At 41.6% G+C, this 14,013-nt stretch overlaps 1 protein-coding gene across 5 annotated transcripts in view; it reads left to right on the top strand.

Moving 5' to 3' along the window:
- Positions 1-14,013, top strand: part of sugct (succinyl-CoA:glutarate-CoA transferase) — a 423,980-nt gene that overhangs the window by 359,988 nt on the left and 49,979 nt on the right. For 2 of the 5 annotated variants that reach the window (XM_072571161.1, XM_072571163.1), the window contains one exon: positions 9,988-10,089. The exons of the other annotated variants lie outside the window; for them this stretch is intronic. In XM_072571161.1, coding sequence (XP_072427262.1) covers positions 9,988-10,089 — 102 coding nt within the window. The remainder of the gene's footprint in view (positions 1-9,987; positions 10,090-14,013) is intronic. 5 annotated transcript variants of the gene reach the window in all.

Below are 14,013 nucleotides of genomic sequence, written 5' to 3'. Positions count from 1 at the left end.
AAAGCTTTTAAAGATAGCGTAGATGTGATGGCTGCCATGAATTTCAGATATCCGCTAAGTGGTGAATTATTGTGGAAATGGCACATGGTAAACTGGGTTTGGAATCTGAAGCGGCAGGGATATGGGTGGGGCAAGTAGTTAATGAGGCAAGTTTGGTAAGATAAGGGTTAGAAAACTTGCTACATTTTGTGGCAGAAAGCTCTGCAAAAGCTCTACACAACTTGGCCGTAACCAAAAATGATATAAGATTTACTCCACTGTTAGGGAAGACTTTGAGAAGGACATCATATTGGGTCTCACTCGTACAAGATCCTAAACTGTTGGAGCACAAGTCCATGTGGCGTCACCGTAGTGGGTGGTGCTTATGGCAGTTCTTAGCATTAACCATTTCAGACCATAGACAACAATGACCTCGTCTAAATTCTGTTCAAGACCAAGGGTTCCACTGGCAAAATGCCAGTGACCAAGAGTGTACCAAACAAAATGCCAGTGAGCAAACTCTCTTATTTTCCTGGTGAATCCTGTGAAGTGTCAATAGCATAGAGTAGCATGGAGTTTACTGCTTTTAGATAAAGTCATTAAAGATTTTCCAGAATAAATATTAATGGGGCGTTAGTGATTTTATTCTAACCAGTGTCACAGAAATTGTCTTTGTGTGGTTCAAAAGTCCTATTCCAAATCCACCAACAGCAAGTGAGGAATAAATCCACGTTTATTTTCATTAAACCACGTTTGACATTTTCTACAACAACTTACTTACTTCCATTCAGTATGTTGCTATTAGAATAAGGAATTAGATCAAACATTATCCACCAAAATACCATGCTGCCTCCTTAATGACTGTTTGCAGACAATTAAAGTGGCAGTCATTCCCTTAATTATCCTCTGGGCAGCTGCTCCTAGCACAAGCCTCAGGCATCAAAATGCAGGCAGTGTTTCAGCTTAAGATCCATCTTGGCCAGCTCTGAGACTCTTTAGCACCCAACCTATAAAGGGAAAATCACCCCTACTATATTCCCATGCTATGTGAAAAGAAAGCTTCATTAGTGCACTAAAGATGAGAAGTCTGTCCTTTAGCTGAAATGATAGTGAGGGATAACCAGAACTGTGATCTTGGAGCCAAATGGCACAAATCTTCTCCCTGAGAAGAAATAATAATCTGTATGACCTAAAGTTTTAATCACAGAAATATTGGACTGACTATTGACTAAATAGGCCATCTGCTTTAGGCTAGATGACATTAAGGTCTCTGTTTTTGGAACAAATGTTTTGTCTTATCCACTAAGAAAAATAGGGATAATTTTACAATTTTAATATGACTTCTCTGACCTGAAGCCAAGATTCAAGAGTCTAGAATAAAATTGAGTATATTTATAATTTAACTTATTTTAGATACACTTACTTTCAACAGTATATGAAGTCATAGAATGGTGCAGCCAAAAGGAAAGCATTTGATCCATTCCGCTTTTATTAGCTCTACGAAAGACCATCCAGTTTGTTGCATCAACTGAACATTCCCTTAAAAGCATTACAGTTTTTATTACTCAATGTTTAAGTCCAGTTCTTATTAGTTACTTCCAGCAGCACCCCTGTGCCCACCTGTGGCATTCCACATTGCAGATACTTGATCTCCTTGTTAATGAAGAACCTCTCCATCTCTGTCTTAAATACAGTCAATGACTTGGCTTCCAAAACATACAGTGGCAATGAGTTCACCACCTTCTGCCTGAGGAAATTCTTCATCATCTCAGTTCTAAAGTGTTGTCTCGTCTCTTCACTCTGAAGTTGTACTCTCATGGCCAACTCAGATGAACTACGTATGATGGATTTAATGGTAGTGTCACCAACCTGTGATGGTGTGTAGTTTATTTAGTACTAAATAATACACCAGCATATCTGACATTTTTAAAAAAAAACAATGTTATAGAGGATAACAACAAAAAATGTTGTTACTCAGCAATTCAGGCAACATTTATAGAGTAAGAGTTAATGTCTCAGGTTGTTGACTTATTGATAGAACTGGAAAAGGTTGGAGATGTAGCAGGTTTTTAATGAGTAAAAATGCAGGAAAAATTTGGGTGGCAAGAACAGAGCATAGATCTACAATAGGGTGATGGTAGAATGATTAAATAACAAAACAGATGATGACACAAGGCACACAGAGATGGTAATGGAACAATGAATAAATAAGTGATGGGCAGAATAAAAGGAAAAGAGAACATAAGAGAACAAAAAATCAACAACTGGAACCATGCAGAAAAAAAGGCATGATTATGAAATATTGGACAGAAGTGTCAAATCCACAACAGTATGCAGTGTTTAACTGAAAGATCAAGTACTGATTTTCAAGCTTACACTATGCTTCATGAGTGGTCGGAGGAATACGTGTTGGAGAATTAAAATAATCAGCAATTAAAAGTTCAGGACTGACCAGAACCAGTCACCCAGTCTTCATCTAATTTCCCTATTGTACAAGACATTGCATCCTGAGAGACCATACTGATGGAAGCTTTGCAGAGAGTTTGAATCTTTCGTTTTCAGCAGGAACTGGTGACCAACTCCATAATCACACTTGTAAAGCCAGTGGTCATGCAACACCTAATGTGTCTCAGCTTTCACTGGAGCACAAGCAATCTTCACCAAATGGGAAACCCAGACTGAAGTCATTCAAGATCACCATGCTGCTATGCATACTCATGGGTGAGATACAAATGTTCAACAGAGCTTGCAATATCTGTTAAAAGTCCAGCAATGTGATCTATGTGGTCACTGATGTGCCCTGTGGTGGCGTGGCAATGACGTCCTGGAGCATGAATTTACTAAGTTCTCTCAGGATTGCAGCATATGTGCTCCAAGAACTGCCACTTCACCACTGCCCAAGCTGTTGCTTTTCAACCAAAGATCCCAGGCTAGTTTCACCCCATGCTGCGATGTTGCAGTCTGAAGCATCATGAGCGTCAGCGATTGTCATCCAAGATCATTGAACGTAGCGGCCTTTCACTAACCATGCTGCAGTGATTGACATAGAACTGCAGTCGAGCACCAGGCCAGCCAAAAACACATGGAAGACAACGACTAAAACAATAACATAAAAGGTGCTGCAATTTATAAATATATGTCAAAATTGAATTTATAAGTTTATATTTGTAGCTTTTATGATTATATTGGAGGCAAGTGGACAATGTGATGGCCAGTGATAAAGGGAGATCAGGATTGTAAGACTATCTTTGAATGGGAGTTGAAGTTGATGTTATTGGTATTGCAAATGAATTAGTTGGTCAAGTACGGTTCATGTAGAAAGCGGTTGTCTAGGTTTTCCTCTTGATACTTTTGCATATCCTCCTCCCCTTTGTGCATCAGCTTTTCATCTAATGGGTAATGACAAGGGGTGTTGCCTCATGATGACAAGATTGTGTAGAATGCAACAGGCCTCCACATATCCTAGCCCCCCCCCCCCCCAAGTTCTGGAAGTGTCACTAGCTTTGATCTATCACATTTTATGTGGCAGCGTAGCTCTCTCACTGTACACATGCTGTGCATGTTTATTGGATGGCAAACCAGAACAATGAGCATGTCTTCAGTAGGTAGCCCATGTCGTCAGTAGCCTCCATTTCATTTACCATTTGGTTGAAATAAAACTGACACAGCACATCACTGCAAAGGGAAAGCATGATGACTGCTGTCAGGATACCAGACATTTATTTCATAATGCACTACCTATGGTCAGATCTCACACATGCTGAGGAAATGGAATACTTTTCAGTTCCTGTAAATGCCACCTACCCAGAAAACAAATAGCACCCAGCAACATGGAGAAGCCTGCAAATCATTGAACTCACTCCATCTACTTAACTCTAACAAGAGGGAACACTGACGAAGTTATCTCTTGCCTCCATGATCTTCCTTATGGAACAGTGGACTACAAGCTGTTTATGTTGATAATGTCTCTGGCATAAGCCTGAGAGGAGCTAGATGCACAAATATTCATAGCCATGATAATCTTCACAGCTCTGACACTTTATCGTGACGCTGCCATAAAATTGGTGTGGCTGCAGCAATTGGCAAGTTTCAGTGACAACCTGCTAATTGAAGTGCTGACATCTCAAATGTGGTTCAAGTAAGAGAATTGCTTCCTGAATAACCTAGATGAATATGAACTCCAACTGAGAGTTCTTTTGTCCTCCACCTGCTCTCCCTCCCAGAAAATAGTGTTGTTCTGCACCATCTCTTTGTTTTGCCAGCTATGGTCAATTCCAAGAGGAACACTTATTAGTGCACCATGATCTGAAAGCAACGAGTTTATGCAGAAGATTTGAATTCAAAAAAAATTGTTTCAACACCTGCCACATTGCTCCCTGTATACTTTTGAAACTTTAAACATCCATGAGAAGTAATATAATACACAGAACTGTGGGATTAGCGAGAAAAGAAAATCCACAAGCACTAACCTCTAATGATTAACCCTTTCAAACAAGCTTTGGGGGATGCCTTACCCTGCTTAAGATATGTTCAGTTGTATGAGGTTAAGAGACAGTGGAGGGTTGAGATGTCAATGTTCCAGTTTTTCCAAGAAGCTGTCCAGTAAGCTTTGCCTCAGAAGTGTGTACATGGCACGGATTCATTTTGGAACCTGAATGGCACTCATGCCCAAGAAACAGGCGGCACCTCATCCATTAGCTTTTGCTAATATCTTGATCTATTATTCGTACATTTTTATACTGTGAACCTGTGATGTAATGCCAATTCAATTATTGATATTCATCAACAATGGCTTTGAAGACCGACCACTGGTGCAGCCAATCATTATACCCACTTTTTCCAAAGTACTCATTTAAAAATAATCTGTTCCACCATTAAATTCGCAACAGTGGAAAAGAGATAAAAATAACCAAAGGAACTGCGGATGTTGGAAATCCGCAACAAAAACAGAAATCGCTGGAAATATCGGCAGATCTGGCAGCGTCTGAAGAGAGAAATCAGGGTTAATGTGTTGAGCCCAGTGACCTTCTTCAGTAAGAGCTGTTCTTCTTACTTTTCTTATATATCAGAAAAGAATAGATCTAGTAGTTCTCGGTGATATTAATAGCTTCAGATTATAATTCCAATTTTTTAACAAATTGTTTTACAGAAGTCATTGCTTTTTAGTGAGGTACTTGAGTACAGATCACTGATATGAAATCTTATTTTGATTGAATCTCACAGAAATCTACTTTTGTATACTGCAAAAGTATGAGTTTTTTTCCTTTTATCTTTGCAAACGGAGGGAAGGGCCTTAATGTTTTGCATCTGGGCCATATGAGTTTTTCTATGAAGTTGCACCAAGAAGTAAATTGTTCATCACTTTGTCCAACAGTCAGCAACATGATTTTTGTACATTTATGTTGGACTCAGAATCTTCATTGCAATGTTAGATTAAAATGTCAACAATTAAGCAAAATTTTAAATTGACACAGCTAACATTCTCGCAGTTCAAATGATTACTTGCAAGAAAACAAATTGAACCTCTGAGTTTTTCTGGAAAACACTGACTGCACAAACATAATTTGGTTCTTGATTTTCTGTAGTAGGTAACTGTGTGGAAAAGAGTCACAGTGCTTCACAAGTGTTTAATGGGATTTAAAGCATTTGGGACAGGATAATATGGGACATTATGGTTACAAGTTCTTATTAGCAGTAGTTAAACAGCAGCAGCTGTTTTTGTGATGTCACAAGAGTGGCTTGCCTATCTGTGTTGGTGATCAACATGCGTAAGACAAGCAGTTGGAAGAAACAGAATGCCCGGGATTCATATTTGAAGCTAAATGTAAGAAAATGTGAATAAAAACTTGCAGCCTTGTGTTACTGAGAGAAAATATAGATTGTCACAGAGAAAAAGAAAGTATGTACATGAAAATAGAGAGAAACCGACCACACGCGGATTGGCAGTAGTCCTGCTTGTTGATGCTGTGTTTTCTTCCTGAATTCATTCATTGGTGTTGTTAGAGAGTAAAATACTAAAACTAAAGATGCAGCAATAACAGGATATTCATCGGAAAAATTCTTGAAATGTTTTATCTCCCACTGTGTTCGACAGCTGACAAAATGCCTCAGTTAGTTTCATCTTTTTATACTGCAAACAGGAAGATAGATCAGCATCAAGTGAAGCCAAAGTAGGATTATAAATGTAATACCTAACAGCCCAGCTGCACTGGCTAAGTCCCTGCCACCTGGGACAATAATCACAAGTACATTAATAGATAAACTACATGTATTGTTTAGTGGCCTTTGATAAACCAGGATTACAAGATAATTATGAAAATGTTATTAAAATGTCAGTATCTGAGATGATTGTTGAAAATTATCCAAATTATTACTTGTGGCTTAATTGGGATACTTTTAAAATTAAGGAAATCAAAAGTCTTTTCCATGCCTTCAAAGAATTGTCAACATTTCAGCATAGAAGCAGGGCATTTGGCATTGTACCAGTGCTAGCTGTTCTAATGGAACTGTTTGCTCTAATCTCACTTTCCTGCCCTTGCACCGTATTGTTTACTTCTTTGTGAGAATTTATTTCTGTGAACGCTTTTCTAAGTTCCTTTTGTTCTGAAAAAGAAATCGTGAACACATGTCCCTTGCTACCAATTCAGTAACCAATGGAAGTAATCTTTCCCTTTCTACTCTGAAAAACCTTTCCCAATTTTGCGAATTTGCATTAAATTCCCTTCAAAGTTTTTCTGTTTTAGTGTAAAAAGCTCCAATTTACCTATTGCTGAAGTTGTAAAATAGCATTTTATTATCCATAAGCACTTAGTGCAAAACAACATTGTACATTTTTGTATAAAAAGATTGACATTAGTTAGCAATAATAATTTCCTTATGTGGCACTGTCATTTTCTGTAAATTTGCTAGCAAGTCCCAAAAGTTGTGGATTCTTTCCAGTAATGTAATACCAGAATCCGAAAATGAATGTTATTGCTTACATTGACAGATTTGGATAGTGGTGTACTTATCTAAGGATATTACAGTCTGGTCTAAACTAGGAACAGCTGTTGTCTTGCACTTAAGTGCAAGAGTAGGTCTAAGTTTTCCAATTGTTGCTTTACTTTTTTCATGAGCATACTTATAGAATGAGGTCATAGTAATACTTCAGATAAGAAATGCAATTAGTGAGCTACAGCATTAGTGACACTAAAATGCAGTGTAATGCAGTTATTTGGATACCTATTATGAAGTTCTGCTCTGACAGGTAGCAGCCATTCATTGCATTTTTAGTCCAGACTTCCCAGAACAGACTGAAGTGGAAGGTAAATGTGTTGGTGCTCTGAGGGAATGTTCTGAGGAACTATTTTTTCATCGGTCCCTCCAGGAATCTTTGTTGACAATTTATATTAAAGGTTTAAACTTTGGAATCAAAAACACAACTTGTAGATTTGCAGATAACACCAAATTGGAAGAGATCGTCAATTCCAAGGAGAGCTTCAAGAAATTAGAAGAAAATATTAATAGACTTGAACAGGGTAGATAATGGCAAATAATTTTCAACAAAAAATAGGAAGCTAGCATATTATTCAGAAAATTAGAATCTAAATTGAGTAAGGGAGTAAAGGAACTGGCAGTACATATATATGAATCACTAAAAGTAGTGACTTAGGCATTCAAGACCATAGAGGGACTAAACTAGGCACCAGGAAGGGCTGATGCCCGAAACGTCGATTCTCCTGTTCCTTGGATGCTGCCTGACCTGCTGCGCTTTTCCAGCAACACATTTTCAGCTCTGACCTCCAGCATCTGCAGTCCTCACTTTATCCACCAGGGTTTATTTGTAGAGGAAAGAATTGAAAAGTGAATTTATGCCATACTCGTATCTAGACATGCATGGATCGCGTCGAGAATACCGCATGCAGTCCAGTTGTCAGATTACACAAAAACATGAATACTGAAGAGGCACAACAAAGGCAAATAAGGAAGATACCCACAATGCAATGACACGTTTATCGGGAGAAGATGAAAAGGATGAGTTTCTTTTCTTTTAAAAAACGTAGGCCAACAGTGACCTGAAAATCATTAAAATTATGAAAGGTTTGATGGCATAAACGCAGAGAGACTGTTTCTGTTGTGGGGAAGAACAAAATTAGAGATTATCAATCTAAGATTGTCACTGTGAAATCACACAGGGAATTTAGAAGACACTTTCTTTACTCAGAGAGTAATGAGAGTGATTGAAGCAAATAGGATAGATCCATTTAATGAAACGCTATAGAAGGAAATGAGGGAACATGAGTAGAACGTTACCCTGATGAAGTTAGATGAGGAAAGATTGAAGAAGGCTTGAATACTTAAGAAGTATCTCTCAACACCTTGATAATATTTCTGTGCTGATTGCAAAAAGAACTTACAGAAGCAAAATACTGCAGGCCCAGCACCATCTGAAATAAAAACAGAAAGTGCTTTTGGTCAGGACTTCTGATGAACGACCATTGAACTGAAATGATGGATGGAACCTTATAAGGGTCTGAGCAACATGGACAATGGTAAGATTTGTAGCAGAATCAGCCAGGTCTAAGTCCAGCCAATCTGGACATTGGGAGCATTGCAGTTATGGATTTACCAAGCAGCAATCTGAGTTTCTTGCTGGGCAGAGGTGAATTGCGAATTGAAACTCATTTGTGCTTGTCAAACGCCTTTCTAGTGATCACTTTGCCTAATTTATCATTCGGCTTCCCTTACTAAGGACACAAAATAAGCTAGATGTTGAGAAAACCCGACATGGAAATCAGAACAGCTAGCTGGCGAATTTACTTGGTTGCTTTCTCCAAATGATCTCTATGTTGGACTCCGGGCACCATCATCATAGGGCACACTTCATGGGCATATCCTCCTCATATCACTGGACATTGGCATCCAATATGTTACAGTCTCTAGGAATCCTTGAGGGACCTCCAATCCATTTATAGGAAGCTTCTCCACTTCAGTGCTGCACCAACAACTATCATTGTAATGCTGCAGCAAGGATAAATTAAAATCAGGTACATGCTTCCAACTCATTGGACTGGACCAAGCTGTAACTCTGGACTCTTTGTTTGTGGTCATAGCATTCACTCATTCTGAGCCTACCTGAATGTCACAACATCCTTGCCCTGCCTTGCCTTGACTTTGTACACTTTGCTCCCTCAGCCTGAGACACCAGTCTCACAGTACTACTGTCTTGCCTTACCATTTAGTGCAGATGTCACAAAGCTAGTCATTTTTTTTCTCTAAAAGCTGTTCTTTGGCTCAAGGAGACTCTGTCCTTGATTTATTTTTCAGAGGGGCAATAAACTGGGCCGGGCTACAATCAGTCTGGTTTGGTACAGAGGTGAAAAGGATTTTGAGAGGCCTTTTGTTTATCTGTAAACAGATGAGACTTCAGGCCAAAGTGGTCATGTTTTAGAAGAGACCTGTATAATGAAAGAGGAGTAGTCAGCTCTCGAGCTGAGCTGAGCAGTTTAATTCAGTCTTGAACTGGTTGGAAGTTCAACAGGGAGCTGTGTGGAAACTTTCTCTCTTTTTACCGACCTTCAACTTCAACCTGTAAGCATGTGTTCCACTTATACTGGGTTTTAAAGGAAGTTTGCTTATTGGGACTGTTGTGTATATTCAGAGCAGCATAATTAAGTCTAGTTGGATAGGCTGAGTTCTGCAGGGGTTCTTTATTCTAATCTTTGTGTTTCTTTGTGTAATTTTGTGAATAAATTTTTGTTTGTTTTAAAATCTAGTAGTCAACCTAGCTATCTTACTCTGGGTAATTTTCATTGTACACTTGTCAAAACAAATTGCAAAGTTATGGTTTGGATCTGCCTCTTTAAGAATGTTTTGAGTAGTCTGGCCTAGTCCATAACACAGACATGAAGAAAGGAAGATTCCTGATGAAGGTCTTTTGCCCAAAACGTCGATTTTTCCTGCTCGTCATATGCCACCTGACCTGCTGTACTTTTCCAGCATCACTCTAATCTTGACTCTGATCTCTAGTATTTGCAGTACCCACTTCCGCCATGAAGAAAGGAAGCTTGTCATGGTTGTCGGCAGACCTCCATCAAGTCAAGAGGACTTTGCTCAGGGGGTCCTGGCACAGTAAGTCAAGTGCAGCTTCTGGTACCAATCCAGGGTCTTGGACATGGTCAGTCAGCCACTTGGGTGGTCAAAGTGAGGATCCTCTCCAGACAAAGGATGAGGAGCCAAATACCTGTCTTGACTCTTACCTCCCCCCCCCCACCCCCCATTGAGTTTGTTTTCTTCCTGGAATGAGGAAAAGACAGGTATTATGAGCGATGGACATGGGTGATACAGATGTTACATTTGGAGCAGGGTATTGAGGTGTCTCAAGCAAATAAGTGGACAGTGCAGACGGCATGCAATGTTAGTGGTCTCAGGCATTACTATGAGAAAGAATATGGTTGGAGGTGCCCCAGAAAGTCAGCAGAAGGAATGTAGTGCCACATTCCTGCATTTAATGCAGGGACTGTTGTAATTTCCTGAGAGGTAAAGAAGGAGAATGCAATTGCACATTCAATTTCATCCTAACCATACTGCTATCTCAAGTGACACCATTACCGTACAAGTGCATGCATCTTTCTTCTATCTCAATCCCCATCACTTGCACTCACCGTAATTCTAATGCAAATCTGAGCCTCTCCCTGACTGTCACTCTTACCAAATGCATTCATCAGTGCAAGCCATTGCAATCACTGCTCTTTCTACCATTGCAGAAAATATTGAACACAAGGCAAAAACAGAGAGCCTGAGCAGGACTTTATAAATCTGACAGTTAACTGCAGTGGAGGAGATGCTGGATATCAGTAGCATTTTGGTGTCCCTGGCTGTCAGAGATATAGAGTCAAGAATCTCCAACCTATCTCACAATTAGATACCATTAACGTCTGTTTTATTCAATCCCCAATCATGTTACTTGAACTTGGGCAGATGGTGCCCTGAACAGCAGATGCATCTTTCAAGTACTCTGTCCCGAATTGCAGGAAGATTAAAGGAATCTACCTAAAATGTCTTGATGTCACGGGACACTGTGATGATCTTTTCTTACATGGATAGACTGGCCAGCTTACTGGCTGACACAGTTAGCATATAAATCCTTGAACACCATGATAATGGATATCAACAAGCTTAACTATGTTGAGATCTGATTTTGGATCTGATTTCTCACAACCCACCACCCTCAGACAGTACCGATATTCTACCCCATTTTTCAGTGGCCACAGCTGTGTTTGCACAGGTCCAGATGGAATATTCTTGTACAGGATCTTTAGAAGCTCCAAAATCCAAAGGATTCCATCCAAATGCACATTAGCAGTGAAACCAGATATCTGCAGCCAGAGAAGTTGTATCATGTAAGAGTGGTTGGAAACAAGAAGAGTAAAGCTTTGTAGTTGCATGAAAACATACACAAGATAAATGTCAATGCAACATGAAATAATGTTTCAATTTAAAATTCAATACAACTGATTTCTGGGATGAAGGGGTATCATAAGGAAAGGTCAAGCAGTTTGGGGCTACATCACCATGTTTAGAAGAATGAGAGGTGATTTTATTGAAATATAGAAGATTCTGAGGTTACTTGACAGGCCGAATGCTGAGAGAATGGTTGTCAAGTTTAAAATTAGGAATCTCCCTTTAAGACCAAGATAAGGATTGCAGGCCTGTGGAATTTGCTTTCCCAGGGAGCATTGGAGGTAGGTTCATTGAATGCCTTCAAGGCTGTGTTGGATTTTTTTTAATTCACAAGAGTTTTGAGAGTTATGGGGATTACATAGAAAAAGGGAGTTTAGGCTATAATTAGAACATTTAGCATGTCTGGTGTGGTACATATTTATAGGTACCATCAGGACTGTCGAAGCACCTGAAATGCATCTTCAGCATGCCATTTGGCTTAATCAATCACAAATGCGTGATATCTCTAACAAAAAGCGAAATTGCTAGAAAAACTCTGGCAACATCTATAATGAGCAATAAGAGTTAACACTTTGGGTTCAGTGACCCTTCTTCTAGAAAAAGGTTGGTATTTATGCAGAAGTTGGGGTGGGGGTTAAGGAAGAGTGGCGTAAGAGTAAATGTTAGGTGGAGTTAGAGCCCAGTGAGAAAAACTGTTGGACAGACAAAGGAATGAGTAAAGGGCAGTCTGTGGGAATGATTAGCTGTTAATGCGGACTATTAGTAGCTGACAATGGGTTGTGTGTTGTAGCAGCCCTTGTGATGACAAGGCATGGTGTGTGCGGATTGGGGTAACGACAAGGGAAAAGGTGCCTCAAATCCTAAAATTATTGAACTCAATATTAAATCCAGCAGGCTGCAGAGTTCCCACGCATAAAATGAGGTGTTCTTCTTCCAACTTGCGCTGAGCTTCACTGGAGCACTGCAGTAAGTCTGAGTCAGAAATGTTAGCCAGGGAACATGGTGGTGTGTTGAAATGGTAGAAAACTGGAAGTCAGAATCTTTTTTGCAGACAATATATGCTTCTCGGCCTTTTGGCTCGGAATATGTGTCGTCCTTGAGGACCAGAGGAAGAGATTCTGCTCGAGTGTTGGAGGTTCGACGCAGCAGAAGCGTGCTGGCGGGGGAAGTACTGCGGGGGTCGTGTTGCGAGGCGTCGTAGCTGCTGGAGACCATCGCTGGATCGTGATTGGCCGTTGGAGGATCGTTTGGTTGTGCTGACCTGCTCTTGGTGGATCTTCATGCTGGCTTCGGCCTAACGCCAATTCAGGGACCAGCCAACCTCAGAGCTATGGCCTCAGCAGCCACTCGCCGCCCAGGCCAGGGCATTCGGAACACAGTCAGGGTGACTGTGAAGAAGGTGGAGGAGCACACACCGGTGGATCGGACGGTGTTTGTGAAGAAAGTTCTGCTGGAGTGTTGCGGCCTTGCAGCTGCGGACGTGTACTGCCTGCAGGATTTCCCTGGGGCAGGCTACATCGATGTGACCTTCAGAAGCGTGAAGCAGTGCGAACAGCTCCTGAAGGTCTTCAAGGAGAAGGAAGGGGAGCCGCTGTTTTCCATCTTGTCGGCGACCCCATTGTGTGTGCTTCCTGCACAGAGGAATCGGGTTGTTACAATCCATATGTACAACCCCTACGTTCCAGCGGCTGATGTCCTGACCTTCCTGGGAAGGTACGTCCAAGTTGAGGGAGAAGCCACTGATGTGATCGACCCCTTTGGGATCTGGACCAGTAAGAGGCAGGTCAAGGTAACTCTGAGGGCCGATGACAGTGGGAACATCCTCCACCCACCCTCGAGCTTCGCAATCGGAGGGAGCAGAGGCTACCTGACATATGCAGGGCAGCCCAAAGTGTGCCGAACCTGCGGGAAGTCGGGACACGTGGCGGTGGATTGCAAAGTGACCATCTGCAGGAACTGCAAACAGGAGGGTCACTTGACAAAGGACTGTCGGGAGGAAAAGAGCTGCAACCTGTGCGGGGAGGCGGGCCACATGTACAAGGCCTGCCCAAGACGAGGAGCCGCCACCTACGCACAGATGGCCGGAGGTGGCAACACGAGCCGCGGACCGACAAAGTCCAACGAGGTACCGCGAATCAGCAAAGGAACGGTGCCTGGAGGCACCCAGAAGGAAGGGAAGGTTGTAGAGGAGCAGGCGGCAGACAGCGGGGAGATGCAGCAGCCGACCCAAGCTCCTGCAAGACAGACGGAGGAAATGGAAGAGGAGGGATCAAAGGAGGCAGAGCAGTGGATTATCGTTAAAAACAGGAAAAGGAAACCTCTCGAGGGCCCCAAAGCCACCAAGCGAAGGGGGAAGAGACACCTCCAAGAGGAGGATACAGGCAGCTCCTCCGAGGGTGAGGACGGGCGCAAGAAGGGTCGCCTCCGGAGGAAGAGGCAGAGCGCCGTGGGGAGAAAGGAGGGCAACACCGCCCAAGAAGGAAAAGACGATCCCTCTGAGGGGATGGGTGAAGGCCTCCCCCTACCCGGTGAGAACCAAGGGGTACCCACCGGCCCACAGCTCCAGGGAACTGGGAGCAGTGTCCCAGTGAC

The sequence above is a fragment of the Chiloscyllium punctatum genome, chromosome 5 (assembly GCF_047496795.1).
Source record: "Chiloscyllium punctatum isolate Juve2018m chromosome 5, sChiPun1.3, whole genome shotgun sequence".
NCBI classification, from domain to species: domain Eukaryota; kingdom Metazoa; phylum Chordata; class Chondrichthyes; order Orectolobiformes; family Hemiscylliidae; genus Chiloscyllium; species Chiloscyllium punctatum.
The sequence above is the reverse complement of the archived record's forward strand: the minus strand, read 5'-3'. Positions and strand labels throughout refer to the sequence as shown.